This window comes from Equus asinus, chromosome 21, assembly GCF_041296235.1.
Source record: "Equus asinus isolate D_3611 breed Donkey chromosome 21, EquAss-T2T_v2, whole genome shotgun sequence".
Classification (NCBI taxonomy): domain Eukaryota; kingdom Metazoa; phylum Chordata; class Mammalia; order Perissodactyla; family Equidae; genus Equus; species Equus asinus.
This window is the reverse complement of record NC_091810.1, coordinates 23,241,933-23,268,147: the sequence shown is the minus strand read 5'-3', so window position 1 is coordinate 23,268,147 and position 26,215 is coordinate 23,241,933. Positions and strand designations below refer to the sequence as shown.

The window sequence follows — 26,215 nt, the reverse complement described above, 5'->3', positions numbered from 1 at the left end:
TTGAAGTCTACTTTATATTGTATTAATACAGCCCTTCCTGCTTGCCCTTGATTAATGTTTGCATGATGAATCTTTTTCCACCATTTTGTTTTCAAGCCACTTATATCATTATACTTGAAGTGAGTTTTGTATAGACAGCATATAGTTAGATTACTATTATTTGTGTGTGTGTGTTAAGAAGACTGGCCCTGAGCTAACATTTGTCACCAATCTTCCTCTTTTTGCTTGAGGAAGATTGTCCCCAAGCTAACATCTGTGCCAATTCTCCTCTATGTTTTTGTATGTGGGATGCCACCACAGCATGACTTGATGAGCAGTGTGTAGGTCTGCACCTGGGATCTGAACTTGCAGATCTCAGGCTGCCGAAACAGAGCATACGAACCTAACCACTACACCACTGGGCCGGTCCCATACATTATGTTTTTTAATCCACTCTGCCAATCTGTCTTTTAATTGATTTATTTAGACAATGTACTCTTAATGAAATTATTGATATGACAGGATTAAGTCTGTCATTTTACTTTTTGTTTTCTGTCTGTTCTCTATGATTTTTGTTTCTGTTTTTCTTTTTCCTGCCTTCCTGTTACTTGAACTTTCATTTTAAGAAATTCATTTTTATTTACCTAGAATGCTCTTGAGTGCATCTCTTTATATAGCTTTTTTAGTGGTTGCTCTAGGTACTTATACATATATACATAAAACTGTGATAAGATATGAAACTTATCAGTCTACTGGTGTTATTTTACCAGTTCCAGTGAAGTATAGAAAACTTACCTCCCTTTAGCCTCCCTTGGTTATAATTCTATGAAATATTTCCTCTGAATACATTTAGAACCACATCAGACAATGTTATAATTTCTGCTTTAACTATCAAACAAAATTTAGAAAACTCAAGAGAAGGAAAGCCTATGGTATATACCCATATTTTGCTTACTGTGTTCTTTCTTCCATTGTGATGTTCAAAGCTTCCTTCTTTAATCATTTCCTTTCTGTTAAGAGAACTTTCTCTAGCCATTCTTTTAGGGTAGATCTGCTGGTGACAGATTCTCTCAGTTTTCTTTCATCTGAGAATTTCTTAATTTTCTCTTATTTCTGAAAGATACTTCGCTAGGTAAAGAATTCTGGGCTGGAAGTTCTTTCCTTTCAACACTTGAAAAATATGGTACCCTTTCCTCAGCCTTTTATGTTCTCTGATGAGAAATCCACTGTCATTTGCATTGGGGTTGTTTTCCCTATAGGCAAGGTGTCATTGTGGCTGTTTTCAAGCTTTCTGTCTTTAGTTTTCAGCAGTTTAATTATGATGTGTCTTGATGTGGATTTCTTTGGGATGATGCTATGTTGGGTTTGCTTAGCTTCTTGAATCTACAGATTTAAGTCTCTTCCCAAATTTGGGAAGTTTTCAGCCATTATTTCTTTGAGTATTCTTTCAGCCCCACCTCTGTCTCCTCTCCTCCAGGACTCCCATAACACAAATGTTAGCTCTTTTGTTATAGTCATATACATCCCTGAAGCTCTATTTGTTCATTCATTCATTCATTCGTTTGTTTATTCATTCACTCATTTATTTTCCATTTTCTCTCTGTTGTTCAGATTGGGTAATTTTTTTTTGTTCTAGTTTCCTGTTCATTGATTTTTTTTTCCTTCTGTCCTTTCCATTCTTCTGTTGAACCCATTCACAAAGATTTTATTTTGGTTATTCTATTTTTCAGTTCTAAAATTTGTATTTAGTTCTTAGTTATAACTTCTATTTTTTTCTGAACATTCTATTTTTTTCATTTGTTTTTAGGTTGTTTCACAAGTTTCAAGGTTCATAATTGCTCACGTGTATTTTTATCATGGCTGCTTTAAAATTTTTGGTGGATAATTCTAACATCTCTGTCATCTCAGTGTTAGCATCTATTGATTATCCTTTTTCATTTAGTTCCTTCATGGTTCTTGGTATGATGAATGATTATTCAGTCAAAACCTGGATATACTTTTGTTATGTTACAAGACTCTGGATCTTATTTAAACATCCTGTTTTCACTGACTTTCTCTGACACCACATGGCAGGGGAAGGGAGGGAGCCATCTCATTACTGCCTGGTGGAAGTAGAAGTTCAGGTTCCCTACTCAGCTTCCACTGATACCCCAGGAGAGACTCTTGTTTCTTATTGCTGGATGGAGGTGAGTTTCGGCTCTACAACTGGTCTCCACTGACACCATGGTGAAGGTAGCCTCATGATTGCTGGGCAATGATGAAAGGCCTGGTTCCCCTATTTGGCCTTCTCTGACACCACCCTGGCAGAGGTATCATGGCACTTCAATAGAGCCTCATGAGGGTGCAAGTCTAGGCTCCCCATTTGGCCTTTGCAGGCATGACTGGGGACATAGTTTTTTCTGTGGTGTTTGGCTGGAGTAGAGGGGTTACTGACTGGGTTGGTGGCTTCTTCTGCTCCAAGTCTGGGATATATGGGGCAAAAAGAGAATCCATGGAACTCACCACCATCTCATTCTTAAGGTCCCAAGGTCTGCAGCTACTCTGTCTTCTTTTCACTTTTCAGCATCTTTTTATGTTTCTTTTATACATAGTGTCCTGAGTTTTAGTGGTATTTAGTGACAGAAATAGGGAAATGTATGTCTACTGCATTTTCCCAGAACCAGAAATCAAACCTCCTTCACCTTCATTTTTGAAGGATAGTTGTATCGGATATAGAATTCCTGGTTGATAGTCATTTGGGGATTTTTTTTTTCAGCACTTGACTATGTCATTTTACAGTCTTCTGGCTTCTATGGTTTCTTTATGAGAAATCAGCCATTAATCACATTGTTGTTGCCCTGAATGTGATGAGTTCTTTTTCTCCTGCTGCTTTCAAGATTTTCTCTTTGTTTATCAACCATGTGACTATGTTTTGTCTAGGAAGATTTCTCTTTGTGTTCATCCTAAAGTTCATTGAACTTCTTGGATCTGTAGATAATTTTCATCAAGTTTGAAAAGTATTTAGATAATTTCTTCAAAAATATTTTGAGGGCCAGCCCCATGGCCAAGTGGTTAAGTTTGCACGCTCAGCTTTGGTGGTCCAGGGTTTCACCAGTTCAGATCCTGGACACGGACATGACACCGCTCATCAGGCCATGTTGAGGTAGTGTCCCACATAGCACAACCAGAGGGACCACAACTACAGTATACAACTATGTCCTAGGGGGCTTTGGGGAGAAAAAAAAGATTGGTAACAGATGTTAGCTCAGGTGTCAATCTTAAAAAAAAAAACCATTTTGTCCCTTTCTCTCTCTCCTCTCCATCTGGGATTCCCATCACACATGTTTTGGAATTATGTTGAGATGCTCAATATTGTCACACAGGGCTTTGTTGATTTTTCTCCAAATCTTTTTTCCTCTCTGTTCTTTGGTTTGGAATTTTCTCTTGATTTACCTTCATGTTCACTGATTCTTTCTTCTACCATTTCTAATCTGCTATTGACTCCATCTAGAAAACTTTTCATTTCAGTTATCATAGTTTTCGATTCTAGAAATTTCACTTGGTTCTTTTTCTATCATTTTCATTTGTCTGTTGTGATTCTCTAGTTGTTGACTCACATCATATGTTCTAATTCTTTGAATACATTTTCCTTTAGTTCTTAAATATAATTATAGTAGGTGCTTTTAGGTCTTTGTTAAATCCAATATCTGGGCCTACTCAGAGTCAGTTTCTCTTTATCTAACTTTTTTCCTTAGTATGGGTGACACTTTCCTGTTAGTTTGCATGTTTATTACTTTTTAGGTGAAAACTAGACATTTGGATTATATATACACACACCCACATACATACATCTATATAAAAATATATATCTCGGGGCCGGCCCCACGGCCAAGTGGTTAAGTTCACGAGCTCCGCTTTGGCAGCCCAGGGTTTCACGGGTTCAGATCCTGGGCGTGGACATGGCATCACTCATATTGAGGCAATGTCCCACATGCCACAACTAGAGGGACCCATAACTAAAAAATATACAACTATATGGGGGTGTTTGGGGGGGAAAAGCAGAAAAAAAAAAAGACTGGCAACGGTTGTTAGCTCAGGTGCCAATCTTTAAAAAAGAAAATATATATATATCATGCATATATATACCATATATATATATATACTTGCCACACATGCACACGAACACACATATATATACAAAAAATAGCAACTTTAGAATCATTGTGTAAGGTCATATCTCTAATATATTCCTCAATACACACACACATGTACACAAGTAGACACACACACACACATACACATGCTAGTAGCTCTACTTCTGATTGAACCATGACTGACAGAGTTAATAGCTGTTGAAGCTGAGTTACAGTTATGTTCTCTTAACTCTTACTAATTAGCATTTCCATAACAAAATCCTAAAAAAAAAACCCATATATTTATATATGCTAGTGTAAGCATAGACTATCTTTATAAAAGGATTCACTAAAGAACTACTGACAATGTGGCCTAAAGAGAAAAGAAGGAAGGGGTTGAAAGACAAAGCTAGGAGTTTTGTACCTTTTGAAATTCACATTCCTGAACTACCTATTCATTTTTCCAGTGAAAAAAAAGAAATGCATTAACTGCAATAAAAACTAAAATGCTCTGGCATGTATTGGTCCTGCTTCAGTGACACTCAGAAATAACACTTTATTGAAGCTTAAAAAAATCTTTTATTTTGTGTATACTATCTCCTCATTATAATCAATTCTTACTACTAAATAGCACAACACATTTCTCAAAGCAGGGAATAAGAGCCTCTGTATAAGGATTGACCACCACATCGTAGACTTTCCTGTTCATACCCATCAGCCCTTTAAGAATCAAGTAAGTGAGGGATAACTCCACTGGTATTCAGATGCTAGCTGCTAGCCTTTCAGCTACTGTCAGTGTGGGCAGCTTTGGAAAGACTATTTGGTTTAAAACTCTTAAGACTATTCCTTTTAACACTAAAGGGAATCAGAGCTAAACAGAAAAGGTGGGAGCAGTGGATTTACTCCTGGATGACAAGATCCAGGTTGTTCGAAATCGGAAGATGCCTTTGCGATCAGCTAGTCCAAAAGCTCCCCATCTGAGCTCTTTGGATCTGAGAAAACAAAATGAGATCTCTTGAACTTGTTCAAGATTTCAAAGAGACTTTTTAAAGACCTCATACATTTATCTATGAAAAAGTTGCTCTGGCTAACCAAATCAGATGTTTTTTAGGCCCTAGTCAGTCCTTCCTATCTTATTAACATCATTTCTTAACATCACCTTCTACCATGAAGCCCCAGGACAACAAATTTCTCATGTCCTCCAACGAGACACTTGATTCTCTCTGCCTAATATGCCCAACCCCACTGTTCATTAAACTCTTATTCATCTTGCAAGATCCACTTTGACTGCTATCTCTTAATGAAGAGCACGGGCTCTGGAGTCACATTACACGCCTGGGTTCAAATCAAGGCTCTGACACTGACTGTGAGAGAGGTCTAATTAGGTAACCCCTCTATGTCCCAGGTTCCTCCTCTGTAAAATGGAGATGATAACAGTACGTACTTCATTGGACTGATGTGGGGATTAAATGAGCTAATGCATACAAAGCACTTAACAAGTAATAAACAATAAATACACAGTTGTTGTTGTTGTTGTTACTACTACACATTATCAGCTCATGACTAACTCAGGTTTCCCGAAGATGCCCATTAACTTAATAATCTAGGTGTGGTACATTTAGGTACTCCTAAAATTCCAAAACCACAGAGATCACTGATCCAGTTTTCCTAAGGACAAACCCCCAGAGGAAGTCCAAATTCTAATAAAATAGCTGACATGTTAATAACCTTGTAGAAGGAAGACAGACTATTGCATGTTGCAATGAAATTCACATAGCTAGTCACAGTGTGGAGAGGCTGTCACCACAGCATCACTTAGAAGAGCATGAACGTTTTTAATGTAAAACCAACACAAAAACATTCTGGGGGCCATAGAAAGAGTAGAGTGAACTTCACCCCAAGAAGCTTTTAAAAGTCTGAAAATGTGATTTGCCTTTGCACTACTTTCTCTCCCCTTGCCAGGTCCAAATGATGCACAAACACCTGAGGAGAAAATTGAAATTCCTTTTTTTCAATTTGACAATGGTAGCTAGCCTTTATTTAGGAACATTTCTGAGGAGACCCAACAATCCTATGAATATCTTAAAGTGTTTTAAACATTATTTTCATCTACAGATTAGATACTGCTTAAGACAAACCAACGATAACAATAATAGCTTTGAAAAAGCAATGGACACCCAGATAAAGCACTGAATTAGGGAAGGTCATACCTACTTCTCACTGAGCCTTCCTCCATTTCATTACACTCTATCCAGCTGCTCGCCAGAATCCTGAGGAGTAATTCTCCATTCCTCCCTCTCCCTCACCCCCATGTCCAGCTGGTCTGATTAGCTCTACCTCCAAAGCTGATCTCTAATTGATGGTGGCTCATTATCTCCATGGTAACCACCTTGGTCCAAACCACCATTTCTCACCTGGATTATTACAAGAGCCTCCTAACAGGTCTTGCAGCTTCCAGAATGGTACCTAGTAGGAACACAATATATATTTGTAGAATAAATAAAAGACTATGATATTGTGAAAGAAGCCAGACAAAGAAGAGTACAGACTGTATGATTCCATTTATCTCAACTCTAAAAAATACAAATTAGTCTACTGTGATAGAAGGAAGGATAGTGGTTGTTTGCGTATGGGAGACAGAGGGGCAGGGTGGAGGGATTACCACTGGGCCCTGGGTAACTTTTGGGGAATGTACATGTTCACTGTCTAGATTGTGGAGGTTTCATGGATGTGTGTGAGTGTGTATATATATATATATATATATATATATATATTTGATCAGTTTATATATGTGTGTGTATATTTATATATATCTGTTTATATACATATATATCTCGATCAGTTATATATATATAATTTGATCAAATTTATATATACAGTTTATACATATACAATTTGATATATATATTTATATATATAAACTAATCAAACTGTACACTTTAGATATGTGAAATTTATTGTATGCCAATTGTACCACAATAAAGCTGCTTTTTAAAATGAAAATAAACAAAAAAGCTGTGGTATTTTTAATAAAATATAAAGTGTGGCATTTGCTTCAAATAATCCAGGGGAGGATGGGGAGCGGGGATGAGTGGGTAGAACTATAGATGAAAACAAGATTAGCCGTGAGTTGATAATTATTAGACCTGGGTTCTAAGGACATGGGAGTTTAACGTATTATTCTCTCTACTTTTGCATACTTGAAAGGTCCTATAATAAAAACAATTTGTGTCTGTGTGTGTGAGGAAGATTGGCCCTGAGCTAACATCTATTCAATCTCCCCCTTTTTGCTTGAGGAAGACTGTTGCTGAGCTAACAGCTATTGCCAGTCCTCCTCTGTTTTGTATGTGGGACGCCACCACAGCACAGCTTGATAAGCAGTGTGTAGGTTTGGGCCCAGGATCTGAACCTGCAAACCCCAGGCTGCCAAAGTGAGAACTTAACCACCACACCACCAGGCCAGCCCCAATAAAAACAATTTTTAAGTTAGCAGATAGAAAATCATAAGCCAGGATAAACTACGAGAAGAAAAACAACTATAGCTTCCAGAGCTAGGAGTCAAAGACTTCCTTGGAAGTTTAAGTGCAGGGAAATGTGGAGTTTAAAAGGACAGATTTTATTTTAAACGCTATAATCCTGAGAAGCACGTATGTTCCTGTAAGAGCTAAGTCATCTTTGCCCTGGTTGCCTAAAAGCTGGGTTCTCTTGCACACTTGACTTCTAGTCAAGTCTTCAAACTGTCAGATCACCCGGGCTCCCACGGGAATGGGCCTGGCAGCCTGAAGTTTAGGATAAAAAAGAAAAGATCTTGCCCATCTGAAGCACTCCCTGCTTGCTGAAGTGGCAACCTTGTTAAGTCACCAGGTACTACAGCAATGGGCAGCTCAGAAACACACAAACAGGAACAGCATTTTATCTTCTTTTTCTTTAAGCTTCTGCTCACGTGTCTCCTAAAAGGAGTCTCATTTCCATCATCTTAACCATTTTTAAGGAAAGGAACTCTCTGCCTACCTTTGTTTAAAGCATACTAACTCTTATCATCTCATTTGATCCTCACAATAACCTTAGGAAACAGGAAGTATCATTATCCTCATTTTAAGGATGAAGAATAATGAAACTGATGGGCTGGCCTGGTGGTGCAACAGTTAAGTGTGCACGTTCCACTCCGGAGGCCCAGGGTTCACCCGTTTGGATCCTGGGTGTGGACATGGCACCGCACGGCAAGCCACACTGTGGTAGGCATCCCACGTATAAAGTAGAGGAAGATGGGCATGGATGTTAGCTCAGGGCCAGTCTTCCTCAGCAAAAAGAGGAGGATTGGCAGCAGATGTCAGCTCAGGGCTAATCTTCCTCAAAAAAAATAAAAAATAATGAAACTGAGAGAGACAAAAGAAATGGACTATCCAAGGTCACACAGCTAGCAAGTGACAAAACCAGGCATCGAGGTCCACCCATCTCTTTGCCTGTCCAGCTGACTACCTTCTGGGTGTAGAAGCAACTCAGACCAAGGTGCATAAGTGAAAAAAAGTCAAAATCCCAACAATTCAGTTTTTTTTACCCAATGTCAAACATGACAAAGGATTTTAAAAGTGGGTAGATGAAACCATTACTTCAAATAAAGCATTTTCAATTCTGTGTGATTTTATTTATCCCCTAGCACAAAGACCAATGAAGAAGAAACTGCAATTAGCTTTAGACATCGCACGGGGAGAGGAAAAGGAAGGTGACGCCCAAAGAAAGGTCAAAGAAAGAAAAACAGAGATCAAATTGGAAAGAATAGCACATTAAACACACAAACCAAATTAACAACCCCCGCAGAATTTTCTCTGTAAAACCAGCATGCCCTGTGTGGTGATTATCCTGTTAGTGAAATGAATGAAAACAGTCATTTCCTCCACGCTACTTGTTTCACCCACGTTGGGTTAAAAAAGAAGGGAATTTTCAAAACTGTATTAAACTTGCTCACACTGGGATGGTTCTCCATCTTCCAATAAAAAAATGTCACTTTCATAGCCCAAGGTCTACAGTAACAATTCTTGCTTTAGGAGTAATACATAAAACCTGGTATTTAAAACACCAATTTCAGTTGTAGCAGCTAACATTTACTGAGCACATACTATAATCAGGTATTGTTTTTAATGTTTTTAATCTGTAAAGTGATCCTTTGACGTAGGTTCTATTAGTGGTAGGGCAACCATATAATTTATTGTCCAAATACGGATGCTTTTGGGAGAGAAAGGGGAGCTATCAACAATCATGCCAGGCACAGGCATAAACCAGCAATGTTCGGACACCCAATCATTAGCCCCAGGTTGCAAACGGAGAATTGAGGAACAGAAAGGTAAAATAGCCTATCCAAGGTCACATAGATGGCAAGCCGAGGAGCCAGGGTTCAAGCCCAGGCCATCTGGCTCTGGGCTCACGCTCAGCCACTCTGCCATGGGCACCTTGTGAGCTGATATAGTATCATATTTTTTAAATAAAGCATTCCACTGTTCCAGCTTGAAGTGCACAAACTTTTCTGTATTTCACAAGTTCACTGCAAGAAAATGGCTAAAACCCAAGGAGAACTGTGAGTCAAGAGTTTGTATTTTTAACAATAAAGACATTCATTAGCTTTTGAATAGAGTTGAAATATGTCCCTTGTTAGATGTGCTTCTCCTAATGTACTTCTCTCAGCATATGGCATGGCTTATTTCACTTAGGAATAAATATACATTTAAAGCAGCAACACCTACCAGTTAAACAGACATCCATACTTAGACTGATACCACAGATGCCTTCAGTGGTTTCACTGGCTCAAACCCCACTAGGTTTCTGGGTCGCTCAACCTCATACCATGGAAGCAACTGTTCCATTTCATAGACCTGCTTGTAAAGTCTCATCTTCTCTTGTGTATTACTGGAATGGTTTTCAAAAACCTCCAAGGAAAAATTATGCCCCAGAAATAAAGTGATACAGTTCAACATTTTCCTTTCACTGCAAAATAAACTATAGGCATCATAAAACCTCAATGAGCCACCATGTCAGGTAGGTAGAAAGTGTTTTTGTTGTATATATGAGACTGCTTGTAGACATGCTTCATAAGGCAACATAATGTTGGTGTGTTTCACATTATCTTGTTTCTTGAGTCCCTCAGTGACATCACTGTCCTTTGTCTTACAGTTCTTTCTGCATCTTCCCTCAGACACTACAAGGCTTGCTTCATCACTCCATTTGGTGTCTCTGTCAAGTGACACTTCACCAGAGAGGCTGAAAGACCCACCCTCCCTCCGCCCCCATCACTATCTCCGCTTACCCACTATCTCCCCTTCTTCCTAGCTGTGGTATCAAAAAATACATATTTGGTTTTGTCCTTGGTTCCTGGAACAGAGCTCGTGAAACTCTTGGAATGTCCTGAGCGAGGACTGTCTTTCTTTTCTGGCTATTCCTGAGCTTTATCCTTTATAATTAACCAGTAATCATAAGAAAAGTGCTTTCCTGAATTCTAGAGTGAGTTGTTCTGGAGAAGTGCCAAACCTGAGGAAGGGATCATGAGAACCCTCAAATTCACAGTCTGCCAGGCAGAAGTGTGGCTGGACTGGGTAACCCATTCGCAGCTGGCATCTGAAATGGGGGCAATCTTGTAGCACTGAGCCCTTAATCTGTGATGTCTGCGCTAACTCCAAGAGTTAGTATCAAAACCGGATTGAATTGCTCGACACCCAGTTGGTGTTGAAGAATTAAATGTGGAAAAATGGCACGTATTTGGTGTCAGAAAAAACCACGCATTTGGTGTCAGAATAGCGCCAGAAAAAACGAAGTACACTAGCACTTAGCACCTTGCGACAAACGACAGATTGATTTCTTTCTCCCACTAGAAGGCAGGCACCTTGACAGCACTGACTTTGCTCTGTTCACTGCTTTATTGCTGGAGCCTTAAATAGTGTCTGAGATTATAGATATCAATAACTATTTGCTGAATTAGTGGATGATCACCCTGAACTTCAGTTTCTAGGTAATGACTCTTGGCCAGAGAGTAGAGATTCAGCAAAGAAAGGGGAGAAAGATAGAAGGAAGAGAAAGATGGGAAAGGTCCCTGTGGTACAATGGGAAATACATATTTAATCTTTGTACAGGCTCCTGTTACATAGCTCCTAAAACCCTTAGAATCTCTGGAGTGATGAGTGTCTTCTGTGTGCTAATAAGACAGCTGGTAGTTAAAGGTCCCTAGAGAGCTTCAGGATGGAGGCTGGTCAACCAGAAAGACCAATAATAATGAACAGCCTCCCTTAGTAGTGGGTTGGAACTTTCAGCTCCACCCTGACCTCCAGGGAGGGGACAGGGGCTGGTGATTGGAGTTAATCACCAATGGCAAATGATTTAATCAATCATACCTATGTAATGAAACCTCCATAAAAAACCCTAAGTGTTGGGCTTGGAAAGTTTCAGAGGTACTACCAGAATGGTAGTACCTCTCAACTTCATGGGGACAGAGCTCCTGTTCTTGAGACCCTTCTGGACCTTGCCCTATGTACCTCTTCATCCAGCTGTTCATCTGTATTTTATAATAAACCAGTGATAGTAAGTAAAGTATCTTCCTGAGTTCTGTGAGCAGTTCTGGCAAATTACTGAACCTGAAAGGGATGTTGTGGAAACTCCTGACTTTGTAGCCAACTCGGACAGAAGTGGGTACTCTGGGCACCCAATACTTGTGATTGGCATTGAAGTAGGGGCAGACTTGTGGGACTGAGCCCTTAAACCTGTGGAGTCTGATGCTAAATCTGGGTGGTTATGTCAGACTTGAACTGAATTGCAGGACACCTAGTTGATGTCCAGAGAGTTGAAGAGTTGGTTGTTGGTGTGGGAAAAAATCATACACTTGGTGGCAGAAGCATTCTAAGTGAAAACAGTTCAGCCCATTTATGATTCATCAATATAAAAGCACAAAATAAAAAGTCCTGAGCTTAAGATCGACTGTGAGTAGAAAATAACAGTGAAAAAACTGCAGAGACCCAACAGGATGAGCCAAGGCAAGGGAGCTTCACCAAGGAGCCACTACACAGGCCAGGAAGGTAGGAGAACCAGCATCTAGTTCTGGCTCTGTCAATTTACTTTTGGCCTGAGTTTTCTCATTTGTGAAATGCGGGTGCTGCACTAGAGACCTTATGAGGCCCACCCTCCATCATCCTTCTACACAAGCTGGTGGATACATCCTCAGATCCTTCCATCTTGAAGCTTCCCCATCCCAATCACTTCACTTCCTCCAGGGATCCTTTCCACAGATCCTTGCCAAGATGGGAGATAAGCAACTATAATTTTCTTTCAGGTGCCTCATTCAAGGACCTCAACTTTTTTTAAATTGTGGTGAAATACATATAACATAAAACTTACCATTTTAACCACTTTTAAGTATACAGTTCAGTGGTATTACGTACATTTAGATTGTCATCCAATCAACATCACCACCCACCTCCAGCACTCTTTTCATCTTGCAAAACTGAAACTCTATCCATTAAACACCAACTCCCCATTCTCCCCTCTCCATAGCTCCTGGCAAACTTTCTATCTCTATGAATTTAACTGCTCTAGGCACCTCATATAAGTGGAATCATACAGTATTTGTCTTTTTGTGAATGGCTTATTTCACTTAGCATAATGCCCTCAGGGTTCATCCATGTTGTCACATGTGTCAGAATTTCCTTCCTTTTTAAGGCTGAATAATATTCCATTGTATGTATATACCAAATTTTCATCATCCATTCATCCATTGATGGACACTTAGATTGCTTCACCTTTTGGCTATTGTGAATGCTGCTGCTATAAACAAGGGTGTACAAATATCTCTTCAAGACCTTGCTTTCAGTTCTTTTGAGTACATACCCAGAAGTGGAATTGCTGGAGCATACAGTTCTATTTTTAATATTCTGAAGAACCACTAGGCTGTTTTCCATAGCAGCTGCACCATTTTACATTCCCATCACAGTGCATAAAACTTCCAATTTCTCCACATCCTTACCAACACTTGTTATTTTACTTTTTAAAATAGTAGCCATCATACTAGGTATGAGGTGGCCAAGAGCCTCAACTCTTACAACCACACTATCCAACTTCCAGGCAGGCAGGAGAGAGAGGAGAAAAAGCAGTGAGGTCGAGGAAAATGGTTAAAACTCTGATCTCTACAATGGTAGATACATATGATCTATTTAAGAGGCATGGACTATAATAATTGTGAAAAGAAATAGTAGTTTTTCAATACAAGGCCATGAAACATCTGGGTGCTGAAAACTAGTCAACCTAAACACAGAAGAAGCAACCATTAAGAGAAAAGAAGTAGCACACTGCATTTCTGCCACAAAGAACTAGCTTTCTCATCACCTGCAAATAGCCATATACTGCTAAATGAAATCTGTCATCAAATAATGCAGATGGTTCTTTAATTTCAGAAAGCTTAATATGCTAACGTACAACACAAAAGAACATTCACAGTCTATCGAATCCTGGATGGATTAGTTCTAAAGTACAGAGAAATCAGTTTGTTTCATCCTAAATAATGCATGGTATATAGCAGTAGCAACCTAACGAAAGGTAACTTCTGGGTCAACTAAAACCAAGCCACCAATATGGCAGGGTACGGACCACATTTGCTGAAAGGTTTGCTCCAGACCCAATCACTTCCATCTCTCAGAACAATGATGTAAAACTGTTCAGTCCTGCTGGCAAAGCCACATATGGCTCTAAGCATTGCTTGAAGTGAGAAAAATAAACACAATTTAGTCTTCCTAAGGATTTCATTTATCACATTCTCTTATACTCACAATCTTCTGTGTTCTTCAGTGACAACTCATTAGCAAGTTATGAGAGTAAAGCAATTAGCTGATACCAAATGGTATTTTTAGTTAAACATTATTTTCAAAGAATACTTAAAGACTTTCATGATTTCATTTTGGATGTTCTGAAAGTGGACAAGGGCTAAGTGCCCAGTTCTGTACGTTCTGCTGCTTCCTTAGAAGCAGTATTTATAACTGCAGGCTACTAGATGACTTATCCCCTTTCCACATCCCTCAAAAGGTCTAGAATAAACGTGGATTAGGTTTCAGAATGAGACGTCATTTCGTAGCTTGTTAGCTTATTGTATTTAAATTTTCATTACTCCTAAAATACAGGAGTCATAATTAAGATTTAAAGTGCTTACTACATACCAGCCACTACACTAAACATTTTCTTTGTAGCATCTCACTGAAACCTCTCAGTAACTCCACAAAGGATACTACTATTTCCTCACTTACAAATGAGGAAGCTGAGTGAGAGTTTAAGTGACTTGTCCCAGGTTATTTAGCTAGTAGGCAGCGGAACTAGGAAACCAGGTCCAACTCCAAATCTGCATGCTTTCAATCATCATGCTATACTTCCTCCTTACATATCATTAAATATATATGCATGCATATATAATTAGATGCATTTGCTTGATTCCTTAACATCTGTAAGCTCCAGGAGTGCAAGGGGATCGTGTCTGTTCTGGGATATCCAGAACCCAATACACAAGTCTGGCATTCAGGAGACTGCCAGTGAATTTTGCTGAATGGATAAAAGTATATACTGATAGAGAAATCACACATGTGGATATGTATATACCTCTATTATAAATGTGTCCACATAACCAGATGAAAAAAAATCCCCAGAATGACCTGATAAAAAAGATGATTTAACTGTTCTATTTTTCTCTTCTCAATAACATGGTTTTATTTCCAGATTCTTAGGGAAAGAACAAATGAGTCACACTATAGCATAGGGAGTCATGAAAGGTAAAGCTATGGAAATGGAAAATGACATTACATTACTTTACAGTTCATTAACAAGTCAAAATGTTAGGTACAAAAATCGACTTGCCAAACCAATAATTTTTAAGAACAGTTTAGTGGAAATAAGAGATGAGAAAGGTAAGAAGGACAAGAAACTGACGTAAAATCTCAAGATATAAAAAACCATAGGCATAATTCACTGCCTCTCCCGTGCTTTTGGAAGAAGCTACTGCATGACACAGCAATTCACGTCTTAAATTTATCTTTCATATTTATAACACTTCCTGAAATTCCTGACTTAACGTATGCAGTTTGTGATAAAATACTACAAGGAAGTTAAGCAGCCTTTCACATTTTGTATTTCAAATAACATCTGGAGTCCAGCACAGCGGACAAGTCTCAAGATCAGAAGAACTAGGATGCAGTCTTGACTCTGCAAATCAAACTCAAAATCTGGGGCAAAGTTAAGACCTCTCTCCACTCCAAGAATTACCATAAGAAATGAGACTAAGACCACATGCCTCCTTTTGCACAATCAGGAATATTTGGAGGATATGAGAAATAAAGAGAGACAGACAGACAGAGAAAGCACTTTGAGCTCTTCAGTGGGGGGAAAAGCCTCTATAAATGTAGAGTATAAGCACTTAGACCTGACTCCTCACAAAAGCACTAGGCAGTCTGGGTAAAGTCAGCTGTTACACAAGGACGCAAGGTCTGAGGCATCTCTCTTCTTTAGTAACCCAGAACACATTTTACACTAATAATATAAAAAACTAGAGCGGAGAAGGGCCTGGGGGACCGTCTTCAAGTTGACAGAAACCACACTTTTTCTTCCCAAACAATTTGTAATGATTCCATTTCTGATTTAGGAGTGCAGTGAGAAAACTTTATGAATACGGACTATTGTCAGTGAAAACCTGTAAATAGGAGAATTATTCTGTGCGTTGGAAGATACATGTATGTTAAGTTAGCCTTTGTTGACTGCCAAAGGTGATGAGATAGAGGCCTTAGCTGAAAATGTTAAGCATAAATTAGGGGCTGAGATATTAATTGTAATACCAAGAAAAAAGTCTGTCCAGGGAAACCTCGGAGTATGAAGAAGATGGGAAGGGAGGCCCCCAGAGGTGGAAGACAGGATGCCATGCCTGGTTGAGAGGGTTTGGCCCTGGAAGCACTGCCTAAGCTTATGGCTGTCAATTCATACCTCAAACCACACCAAGACAGGAGATAAAATCCTCAAGCAACTGACCCATAATGGTGGCCTACTTCCACTTAGAATTTGGCAAGTACCCCTCCTCTGCCCAGCAAAGCTGCTCAGACCTGGCCTGTCAGTTGTGGACCCAAATAAATAAGGGAGCCAAGTGACAGAGACTCCGCAAGCCCTCCCACTCTCCTTTCCCCAAGGCCCTTTCCAGGTAAACAGAGGTACAAGGGAAGCAATAAACAACCTTTGAAAGGAAGCCAAAAACCCAGGCTTTGGTTCTGACTCCCTAAGTGTCAGTGGGGCAAAAATCATGAAACCTTACCATGAAAGTAAGGAACCATAATTAGGGATTTTGAAATTCAAACTCCCTGTAGGCACACTATTGGATGTTTATGTCTGCCCCTAGCACAGAGCAAGCCCTCAGTAAATGCTTATTAAATAAATGAAAGAAAAATAACACAATCTGGTCTAACAAACAACACAAGGAAGTGCTGAAGGGGAGAGGATTTTCAAGAAGGAAACATTCTGACCGAGAGGTGCTTAGAAAAAGAGAGCTAGCTTTCATTTACAGAGTGCTTACTATGGGGCAGGCACAGTGCGAAGTGCTCTAACCTCTTCTTAATCCTCAGAACAACCCAATGTCCTTAAATTTTATTGTTCCTCCCATATTATAGATGAGGAAACAGAATCAAAAGATGTCATCTCCTTCCTCCAAGGCCACCATGCCATCAAGTAGCAGAACTAAGATGTGGACCTAGGTCTGAATCATTTTAAAACTAGTCCTCTTAACCATGTTACTACCAGCTTCCTCATCCATCTTTGCCTACTTTCCAAGCCAGCACCAGACCCCAGGGCACTTGTCCAGATTTACTGTGCCCACGAATGGCCTGCTACATCCCTCGAAAAATTTACAGATGAAGCACTAAGCCGAACAAGGGAGAGATGACTCACCTACAGCCCTACGACATTTTAAAGCTAAATCTCAGATGGAAACCCAGGCTACCGGCCTCTGCTTTTGTCACGTAACAACGGTTCTGGTATTCAGTGCAGCAGGAAGAACTTGACTAAGGACAGCAAATAACCACATTAGCAGACTCTTCACTCCTTCCATTTAACGTTTCTGTTATAACCCCAACCCACCTTCTGCTACCACAATCTTAGAACACGTGGTTCTCCCTTCCCAGGAGTGCTATACACTGTGACAAAAGATGGCTAATAAAAGCCGTTTTACCGAGCATACCAAAGGAAGCAAGACAATTTACAAGTCACTCTCCAAAGCCCCTAGCCGCTGAGCTAACAGAAATTGTTTAGGCAGTTCTAACACTCCCATGAGGAGGGAAAGAATACACTGCAGCAAAACTGAAAGAAACAGGGCACGAGTGCATGCACACATACAGACATGCACACACACTCTCCTCTCACTGCTTTTACTTTTACTTCGAGCATGGAAAAGCCACGACACTTCAGGACTGAAGGGCAAGTTGAGGGCAGCTGTGGCTTAGGATACCGATGGCTACACATTTACTTCAAGAAACTGAAAGCAGGCATGGTACTGGTACAAAAACAGGCACACACATCAATGGAACAGAACTGAAAGCCCAGAAATAAAACCACACATCTTCGACAAAGGTGCCAAGCACACACAATGGAGAAAAGACAGTCTCTTCAATAAATGGTGTTGGGAAAACTGGACAGCCACATGCAAAAGAATGAAAGTAGACCATTATCTCATGCCATACACAAAAATAAACTCAAAATGGATCAAAGACTTGAAGATAAGTCCTGAAACTATAAAACTTCTGGAAGATAATATTGGTAGTACACTCTTTGACATCGAACTAAAAAGGATCTTTTCGAATACCATGTCTTCTCAGATAAGGGAAACAAAAGAAAAAATAAACAAGTGGGAGTTCATCAGACTAAAGAGCTTCTGCAAGGCAAAAGAAACTAGAATCAAAACAAAGAGACAACTCACCAATTGGGAGAAAATATTTGCAAATCATATATCTGCCAAGGGATTAATCTCCATAATACATGAGGAACTCATACAACTGAACAATAAAAAAACAAACTGATCAAATAATGGGCAGAGGATATGAACAGGTATTTTTCCAAAGAAGATATACAGATGGCCAATAAACACATGAAAAGATGTTCAACATCACTAATCATCAGGGAAATGCAAATCAAAACTACACTGAGATACCACTTTACGCGTGTTAAAATGGCAATAATCAGTAAGACTAAAAATAAGAAATGTTGGAGAGGGTGTGGAGAGAAGGGAACCCTCATACACTGCTGGTGGGAATGCAAACTGGTGCAGCCACTATGGAAAACAGTATGGAGATTCCTCAAAAAACTAAAAATAGAAATATCATATGACCCAGCTATGCCACTACTGGGTATCTACCCAAACAATTTGGAATCAACAATCCAGAGTAACATAAGCGCCCCTATGTTCGTTGCAGCACTATTCACAATAGCTAAGACATGGAAACAATCCAAGTACCCGTCGACTGATGATTGCATAAAGAAGATGTGGTGTGTATATATATATAGTGTGTATATATATATACATATGTTCACACAATGGAATACTACTCAGCCATAAAAAAGACAAAATCATCCCATTTGCAATAACATGGAAGGACCTGGAGGGAATTATGCTAAGCGAAATAAGCCAGTCTGAGAAAGACAAACACCAGATAATTTCACTCATATGTGGAATATAAACAAACACATGGACAAAGAAAACAGTTCAGTGGTTACCAGGGGAAGGGGAGTAGGGGGCAGGCACAGGGGGTGAAGGGGAACACTTATGTGGTGACAGTCAAGAAATAATGTACAACTGAAATCTCACATTGATGTAAACTATTATGAACCCAATTAAAAAAAGAAAAAGAAAAGAAACAAAGCAGCAGGGAGAGAAAGGACGAAAACCCTTTCTCCGCTTACCAAGAATTTCTCAAAAGGCTGTGCCCTGTCTTTTCTTATGTCTGGATGTCAAGGACTTAGCAGAGTGGCTTCTCCAACTGCTGCCATCCTTTCTAAGGGCGCCTCCTTGGAGAAGGCTTCCCAGCTCCAACCAGCAGAGAGCTGGCAGAGGCTCCCACCTCAACTGTATCAGCAACAATTCTCAGCACAGCGCCTTCTGACTTATCTATCACTACCCAGCTTCTCCCGGGAACTCCAGCTTCCTAACAGCCAGGCCTGTCTCATGCCTCTTACATTCGCAAGAACGGATACAGTCTGATAACACAGGAAGTCCTCAGCAAACGTGGGCTGACCCTAGGGCTGCTGGGCTCTGCTATGAACCTTGTCCCATTCACATTGTATGAATGACAAAAACCCAGCCAAATCTGTCGATTATAATAAGCTGGAAGGGACAGCTACTACCATAAATCACAGCACTGATAGTGGCAATGATGTTTATAAGCTGTCTCTCAAGGTTGAAACCCATAAAAAATTTGAATTTGATGGTGAGAAGAGATAGGCTCTGCATTAAGTTTCAAAATGCAGCTACAAAACATAAAGAGAAAATTCCAGAGAGTTTTTTTAAACTACTTTTTAAAAAATAGCTGCATACAAAATAGCTGCATAGCAACAATATTTGGGGAGTCTTAGCCTAAAATCAATATATACAGAGGACAATAAGATAAAAGGGATAAAAATAATACACAAATAATAAACTAATTAAAAGGAAACTTTTATTTGGCTACAAGCTGATTAGGGGCCAACAGTGAGAGGCTGCTCTTCCTGTTGCTGCTGCTGCTCCTCATAATAACAGTACTAGGACACGCAGGAGTAGTATAGTACTAATAATGATTAAAACAGAAGCTGTCATGTACTGTGTGCTTGCTATCTGCCAAATACTATGCTAAGTGACTACAAACACTCTCTCAGTTCCTCACAACTCTACGAGGCAGGAATCTTCATCTCCATTTAAGAAAGAAGCAAACTGAGTCCCAGAGTAGTTAAGTAGTTGCTCAGGGTCACACAACCGCTAAGCCACAGTTACAGCAACGAAATTCAAACCTAGCTCTATTGGATTACACTGGCTCAACTCTTAACTGCTAACACAATCTGAGACTTGATGAGAGAGAATGATGCAAAAGGACAGCCTTACTATTACTGGTACCTATCAGGGAATATCTAGAACATTGTATATAATTCTGGGTGCCATTTAGAGAAAGGGACTTTTTTTTTCACTCCTGTTATTCAGAGGAATGTAACCCAGGCTGCCCCAGATTGGAAACCAAGTTATCCAGAATGCAGCTGAAGGGATGGAGATGCTTATCTAGAAAGAGAAAGGCAAAGGAACACATGCTGTGACTCTTTAGGTATCTGAAAAGCTTTCATGTACAAGACAGAAAGAAGACGTGTTCTGTGTTCTCACCAGCTCCAGAATGAGGACCAGTGGGTTGAAGCTCCAGGGAGGAATATTTTGGTTGGCCATAGGAACCTTCAAATGGTGAGAACATCTGATAACACAACATGTTGCTCTAGGTGTTAGAGAGTTCTTGCTCCCCAGCAAGTTTTTAGCTAGAGGATACAGGACCGCAGCTGTCAGGGATATCAATGAAGCAATTCCTGCGGGGATAGAGGCTGGAAGTTTCCATTTCCCACCTTTAAGATCCACTGATCCTCTAAACTAAGAGAGGAGGCCATGATACATTTGAGTGTCCTGCTCTATTTGCTCAAGAAGAGTCAATCGTGATAATGTGAAGCTTTGAAGGTAATTTTATTGTGAAGTAGAAATAGTGTTTTTACGATCTTTGAATAGCAGTTGGAATTAGCATTCACTCTTTTCAAGCAAGAAGCATGTATTTAGAAATATGTTTCCAGGATCTAAATATCTGAGCCATATACATTCACGCTTACTTCTATTTCTCAATTGTTTTTTGTTGTTGCTGTTTCTGGATGGTTAATCTCGCTCCAGAACCACAAAGAAAAGTGGCAATGGATAAACATTAGCTCTTCCTCCAGGAAAATTTCCATCTTCCATTAGGGGGAAGAAGATAAAATTCTTTTCCTAAACATAGTCCCAGGAGGCTGACATTTTGATCACCCTGCCTTCCTCTTAGCACTTTACTAAGTACAATTTGCAACTATATTAACCCATTATCAAGTTTAAGTCAACTTCATTAACACTTTCATGCCTTTTTCATTTTGAATACTAGGTTACTTCTCCATCAAACTAATTTATTCACATTCATAAAATGTGCTCATTAAAAATACGTGAACGAAGGCCTTATAGCAGGTAATAATTATCAATCAACTCCTCCTCCTAGCACTAAGTACTCAATGAATGCTTGCTGAATTGATGAGGCTGCCTATGGGGTAGTCAATGGGTGTAGCAGTCCCAACTAAGGACAATGTGATATTTGCTGGGTTTTGCCAGGCTCAGACAAGGGCAGTCTCATGCCTGCCATAAGGCAGAGGAGGACCAGGAGACAGGCTAAGCAGGAGTCTACCATTTTTGCTGCACACTGTTCTACATTATGTTGCACATACTACCATTTTGTAGCACATGCAGTGGTGGAAGGCCAGAGGAAGGGTTATTAGGAAGAGAAACGATCAAGTGTGGTGTGTAGAAGACGGACAAAAGTAACCCAAGTCCAATCATCCAAGGGCAAAGAAGTCCGAGCAGGACTGATAAGGTCAACACCTACCAGCATGCTGTACATGCTGACCTCAGGTCAGAGGGTTGACCAGTGTGCCATGTGCGATGGGCAAGGGCTCAGAGGAGTGCCCTTCAAAACAAGCAGAGTACAAACTCTGCAAACCATGGAGGACAGACAAGGAAGGTGTATAACCTCCCCGGTCAATTCTATACAATGTCAAAACAGCCTCGTGAAATAACACACTTCCCAAAATGTCTAGAGCTATACAATCTAATTATACAATCAAATTCCACAATGACAAAAACAAAACAAACAGAATCTTTGGCTAAAAGAATTTGGCAAGCAGCAGGGATTCATTCAGAGGAGGAATACTTTTTGGAAACTTTATTCCCACTGGACCTTAAGGAGCCATGAAGCACAAGTGAGTTTTTCATTGTAAGGATGACTATGTGATATGCCACCAAAGGCTAAGTATAGGAAGAATACCAATCCCTCATTATTTATAAATACCACTTCCCCTCTGCTTCCAAAGGCCAGCATTCCTCATTAACTCTGCTCAGTAGAAGCATATATTATCCGAATTAGGTAGCCAAAATGTAATTCAAACAAAAATAGTAAACAACAACAAAAGCACTTTTGAGGAATAAAGTAATTTCACATACAACATTATCAAATTTAATTTCACAATAATTTTATGAGATAGGTATAATGATTCCCAATTTGTAGAGAAGGAAACTTAAGATATACTCTAAGTTTAGAGGGATTCCTTTAATATTAAGTAGCAGAGCTATAATCCAAGTTACTTTGACAAATTCCAAACTGGAGTTCTTTCCCTTAGAAAAAAAGCTGCCCAAATGAGACTGTGTCCCTCTAAGTTAGAGTGGGAAGGATATTATAGATCACTCCATCCTTTCACCTAACACACTATTCACTATGGATGGTACCTGGATAGTGAGAGCGAATGAGTATGCAGGTATGGGAAATTAGGAAGCTATATAAGTCCATACATTCTTTTACTGAAATCACTACATACTGCCACAGATTAATACGGGTCTTGGGGTTAAGTAACTGAAAAGGAAAAAAAGCACAAATCATCTTTTTTTTGGATTATTTGCTTAAAAAAAAATTTAGAAGCAGTAATGGCCACACTCCAGATGGTGTCTGTTGAAGGGGTGATACATCTTAAGCAGCTCTAGAAAACACACACACATGCACGTGAGCATGCATGCATGCATGCTCCCCATAACCTCCTACCAGCTAAGACCAAACCGACCCTCACTTCGTACAAATACCTCAGCCTCTCTCAGGATTGTGTGTACAAAGCACACAAGGTGTTTCTACCACTTGCTTTTGCCATAAATGACTGCTGAATAAAATAAACACTAATGATTAACTTTTGCTCCCTGGAAGTCACTGAGTAAGAAAAATATATTCTCTAAATAGCCTTTGCATACAGAGCACTAACCTTTTCCAAGCTTTGCAAAGAAGTTTTAAAATGATTTGTCATTTTAAGTTACTCTTGAAGCTAACATATATATATAACACTGAAGAGGTCAGTTCTTGGGTTGAAATGTTTACTAATCACATGGATATTTTGGTTCAAAACTTTCCCTGAAAATGTCTGCTTCTATCCAGCCTTTCCTTTTGAAACACCTGGAATATGAACAATGATCAAACTCCCTCAACTCTAGGTATCTAGAATTGGCTTTACAGGACCAACGATTATGTACCAGGTTCTTTGCTAGGCACAGGAGATAGAGATGTCATTAGGGAAGGAAGGCAAAGAAATTAAGACCTCAAGGAAGGAGGAGTTTTAACCAGAAGAGGTGAGAACTACCATAATTGTGATGAACTGCAGAGCTCAAATCCCAGAGAGAAGGTAAACTCAGAGAAGTGAACCTGTTTTCCCTAGAAGCCTGTGAATTCAAATGGCAGTAGCTATAAGGCTGAGAAGCTGAACAGAACTTTCAACAGACTCATGGCCTAAGGCAATAAAAAATTGGAGTTCAGGGCCCTTCAAGGAAGAAGAGTCATGGTAAAACCCCCAGACTTTTGGTTGGCACGCTAAAGAACTACACCCAGACTGGTCTCCACAGTGACTGAAGTTCAGATTCAAATAATCTCAATTCCTGACTGAAATAAACTAATCTGAAATAAAAGTTTCCAGAAGCAAAGGTAAATCCTCTCTAGAGAACGTTCATACTATCCAGATCTCAAATATTCTCTACAGTTTTTCACATACAATGTCTAGTACTCAATCAAAAATAACCAGGCATGTGAGAAAACAAGAGGTAACCAAAAACTAAGAATAACAGACACAGAAGCAGATCAACAGGGCAGCTGGATATCAGAGTTATCAGATGCAGACTTTAAAACATGACGACTAAAAAATCACAGTGAGGGGCCGGCTCCGTGGCCAAGTGGTTAAGTTCGCGTGTTCCACTTCAGAGGCCCAGGGTTTCACCGGTTCGGATCCTGGGCACCAACATGGCACTGCTCATCAAGCCATGCTGAGGCGGCATCCCACATGGCACAACTAGCAGGACCCACAGCTAAAGATATACAACTATGTACCGGGGGGCTTTGGGGAGAAAAAGGAAAAATAAAATCTTAAAAAAAAAAAAAATCACAATGAGATAGTACTATACACTGACCAGAACAGCTTAAATTAAAAATATTGACAATTCCAATTGTTGACTAGGAGAATAGTTTTTGTCCCTTTTCTTTGGTTAAAAAAATACAGTAAATACAGTAAACTGTTAACATTTTTTAAATCTAAATGGTAGGTACATACATATCTGTTATACTATTTTCTGTACTTTTCTGAATTTTTGTAACATTTCATAATTAAAGGTTCAAAGAAGAAAAAAGAGTATGGCCAGAGAGAAACAAGCAAGGGCTAAATTATTTTAGCCTTTGAAGTCATGTTCAAGAGATTGTACCTTATTCTTTAGACAAGAAGGAGCCACTGATGGATTTTGAACAGAGGAGTGACAGTATTCGATCTGATCTCTAGAGAGATCATTCTAGCTGCATTAGAGCCAAGAGAGTGAAGGCAGGGGGCCCAACTGGGAGGCTGATGCAGTAACTCAGATGAGAGAGGAAGGAAATGAGGGAAAGTTGAAAGATTTGAAAGATGGAGTCTGAGTTTTCTAGGGCATTGGGGTTTAGTTCTCAAAACTGTTGAATTTCACCTGAGTCAAATCAGGAAGCAAATGAGGCCACTGTGACAAAGAGAAACCTAAAATGAGAACAATTTGTAGAGTAAGAACAACATCCAAGATACAGCCTGAGATGGGTGAAAACAAGAAAAATGTGAATTTTTCTGCAAATCCTTAGAAGAAACACAAGCCGTTATAAAACTGAACGCTAATAAGCACTCAGCTCGACAACAGATGGCCAGATAGATACATTCACAACTTGCCAGAATTCTGAAGCCTTGTGCACCCCCTTCCAAACATGCAGATGCTTTGATCTGAGGGGAAGAAAATTCTATTTCTGGTTCTGACAGCAAATACCAAGTCACATCTTGCCAGTAGAGAATGGTATCTCCCAACCACAAACCCACCAAGAATTTCACAACCTTAGTCTCATTTTGGAGAGATGGGCTGTCTTTGACCACTACTTCCACCAGCCCTGCCAGAAAGTACAAGGAAAATGAAGGCGGAATGACAGTTTCTGAAGAACTCAGCTTTTTCATCTGCACCCAAAGAAGTAGATCTGTGTCTCTAGATTATTCATGAGCAGCCCACGTGTTATTCTGTAAAGAAAAATCATGCATATCAAACAAATTTATCCCTACATTCTGAAAAATGGCCTGAGGCACAGAGTCTGACAATTTCTTCAATTACTCTGAGCTGTTTAACTCTCCGAGAAGAGTTGAAGAATTAGTTTCCTTTATTATTACCCTTTGTGCTTTTTCAAAAGGTTAAGGTTTAATATTAAGCATATCAAGTTCCCAGTCTAGCTGGTTTTGATATAAATATACATTCTTGGATCTGATTTATGAATGTCTAGTTTGCTAGAGATAGGATTTTTATGTGGTATTTTTCCCCCAATCTGTTCACGCAACAAAAAATATTCAGAGACATTCTTTTTAAAGGAAGTATTTTCCACACAGTGTCTCAATTTTTGTATATTCTGTTGAGAGAGCTTGGCTTTAGAAACAAAGCAGTATACTAGCTGCATTCAACATTCTTCCCATACCAAAACAGGTACAACTTAGACAAACATGGTTGTCTTAGGTTCCTAAGGCATATGACGCATTGAACTGACATACTGCGGAGTTCAGGAAATAATCACTAAATGATTCAACTTCCTGACTCAACATTCACTCAGAAAGTACCCTTTCTCGTTTTCTCCAAATAACGCTCCTGAATCAAAATTTCAACCTATGAAAACTCAGGCAACCAGATGCATGATAAATATCATCTAGCCGATCTCACTAATTATTAATAAAACATCAATGAATTTTGCATAGTTATTTATATATCTCACTCTGATCAAATTTATGAG

At 39.5% G+C, this 26,215-nt stretch overlaps 1 protein-coding gene across 5 annotated transcripts in view; it reads right to left on the bottom strand.

Moving 5' to 3' along the window:
- The window catches only part of SUMF1 (sulfatase modifying factor 1), an 87,948-nt gene that overhangs the window by 14,640 nt on the left and 47,093 nt on the right, over nt 1-26,215 (bottom strand). For 2 of the 5 annotated variants that reach the window (XM_014868375.3, XM_070493501.1), the window contains one exon: nt 6,506-6,557. The exons of the other annotated variants lie outside the window; for them this stretch is intronic. In XM_014868375.3, the coding sequence (XP_014723861.1) occupies nt 6,506-6,557 (52 nt within the window). The remainder of the gene's footprint in view (nt 1-6,505; nt 6,558-26,215) is intronic. 5 annotated transcript variants of the gene reach the window in all.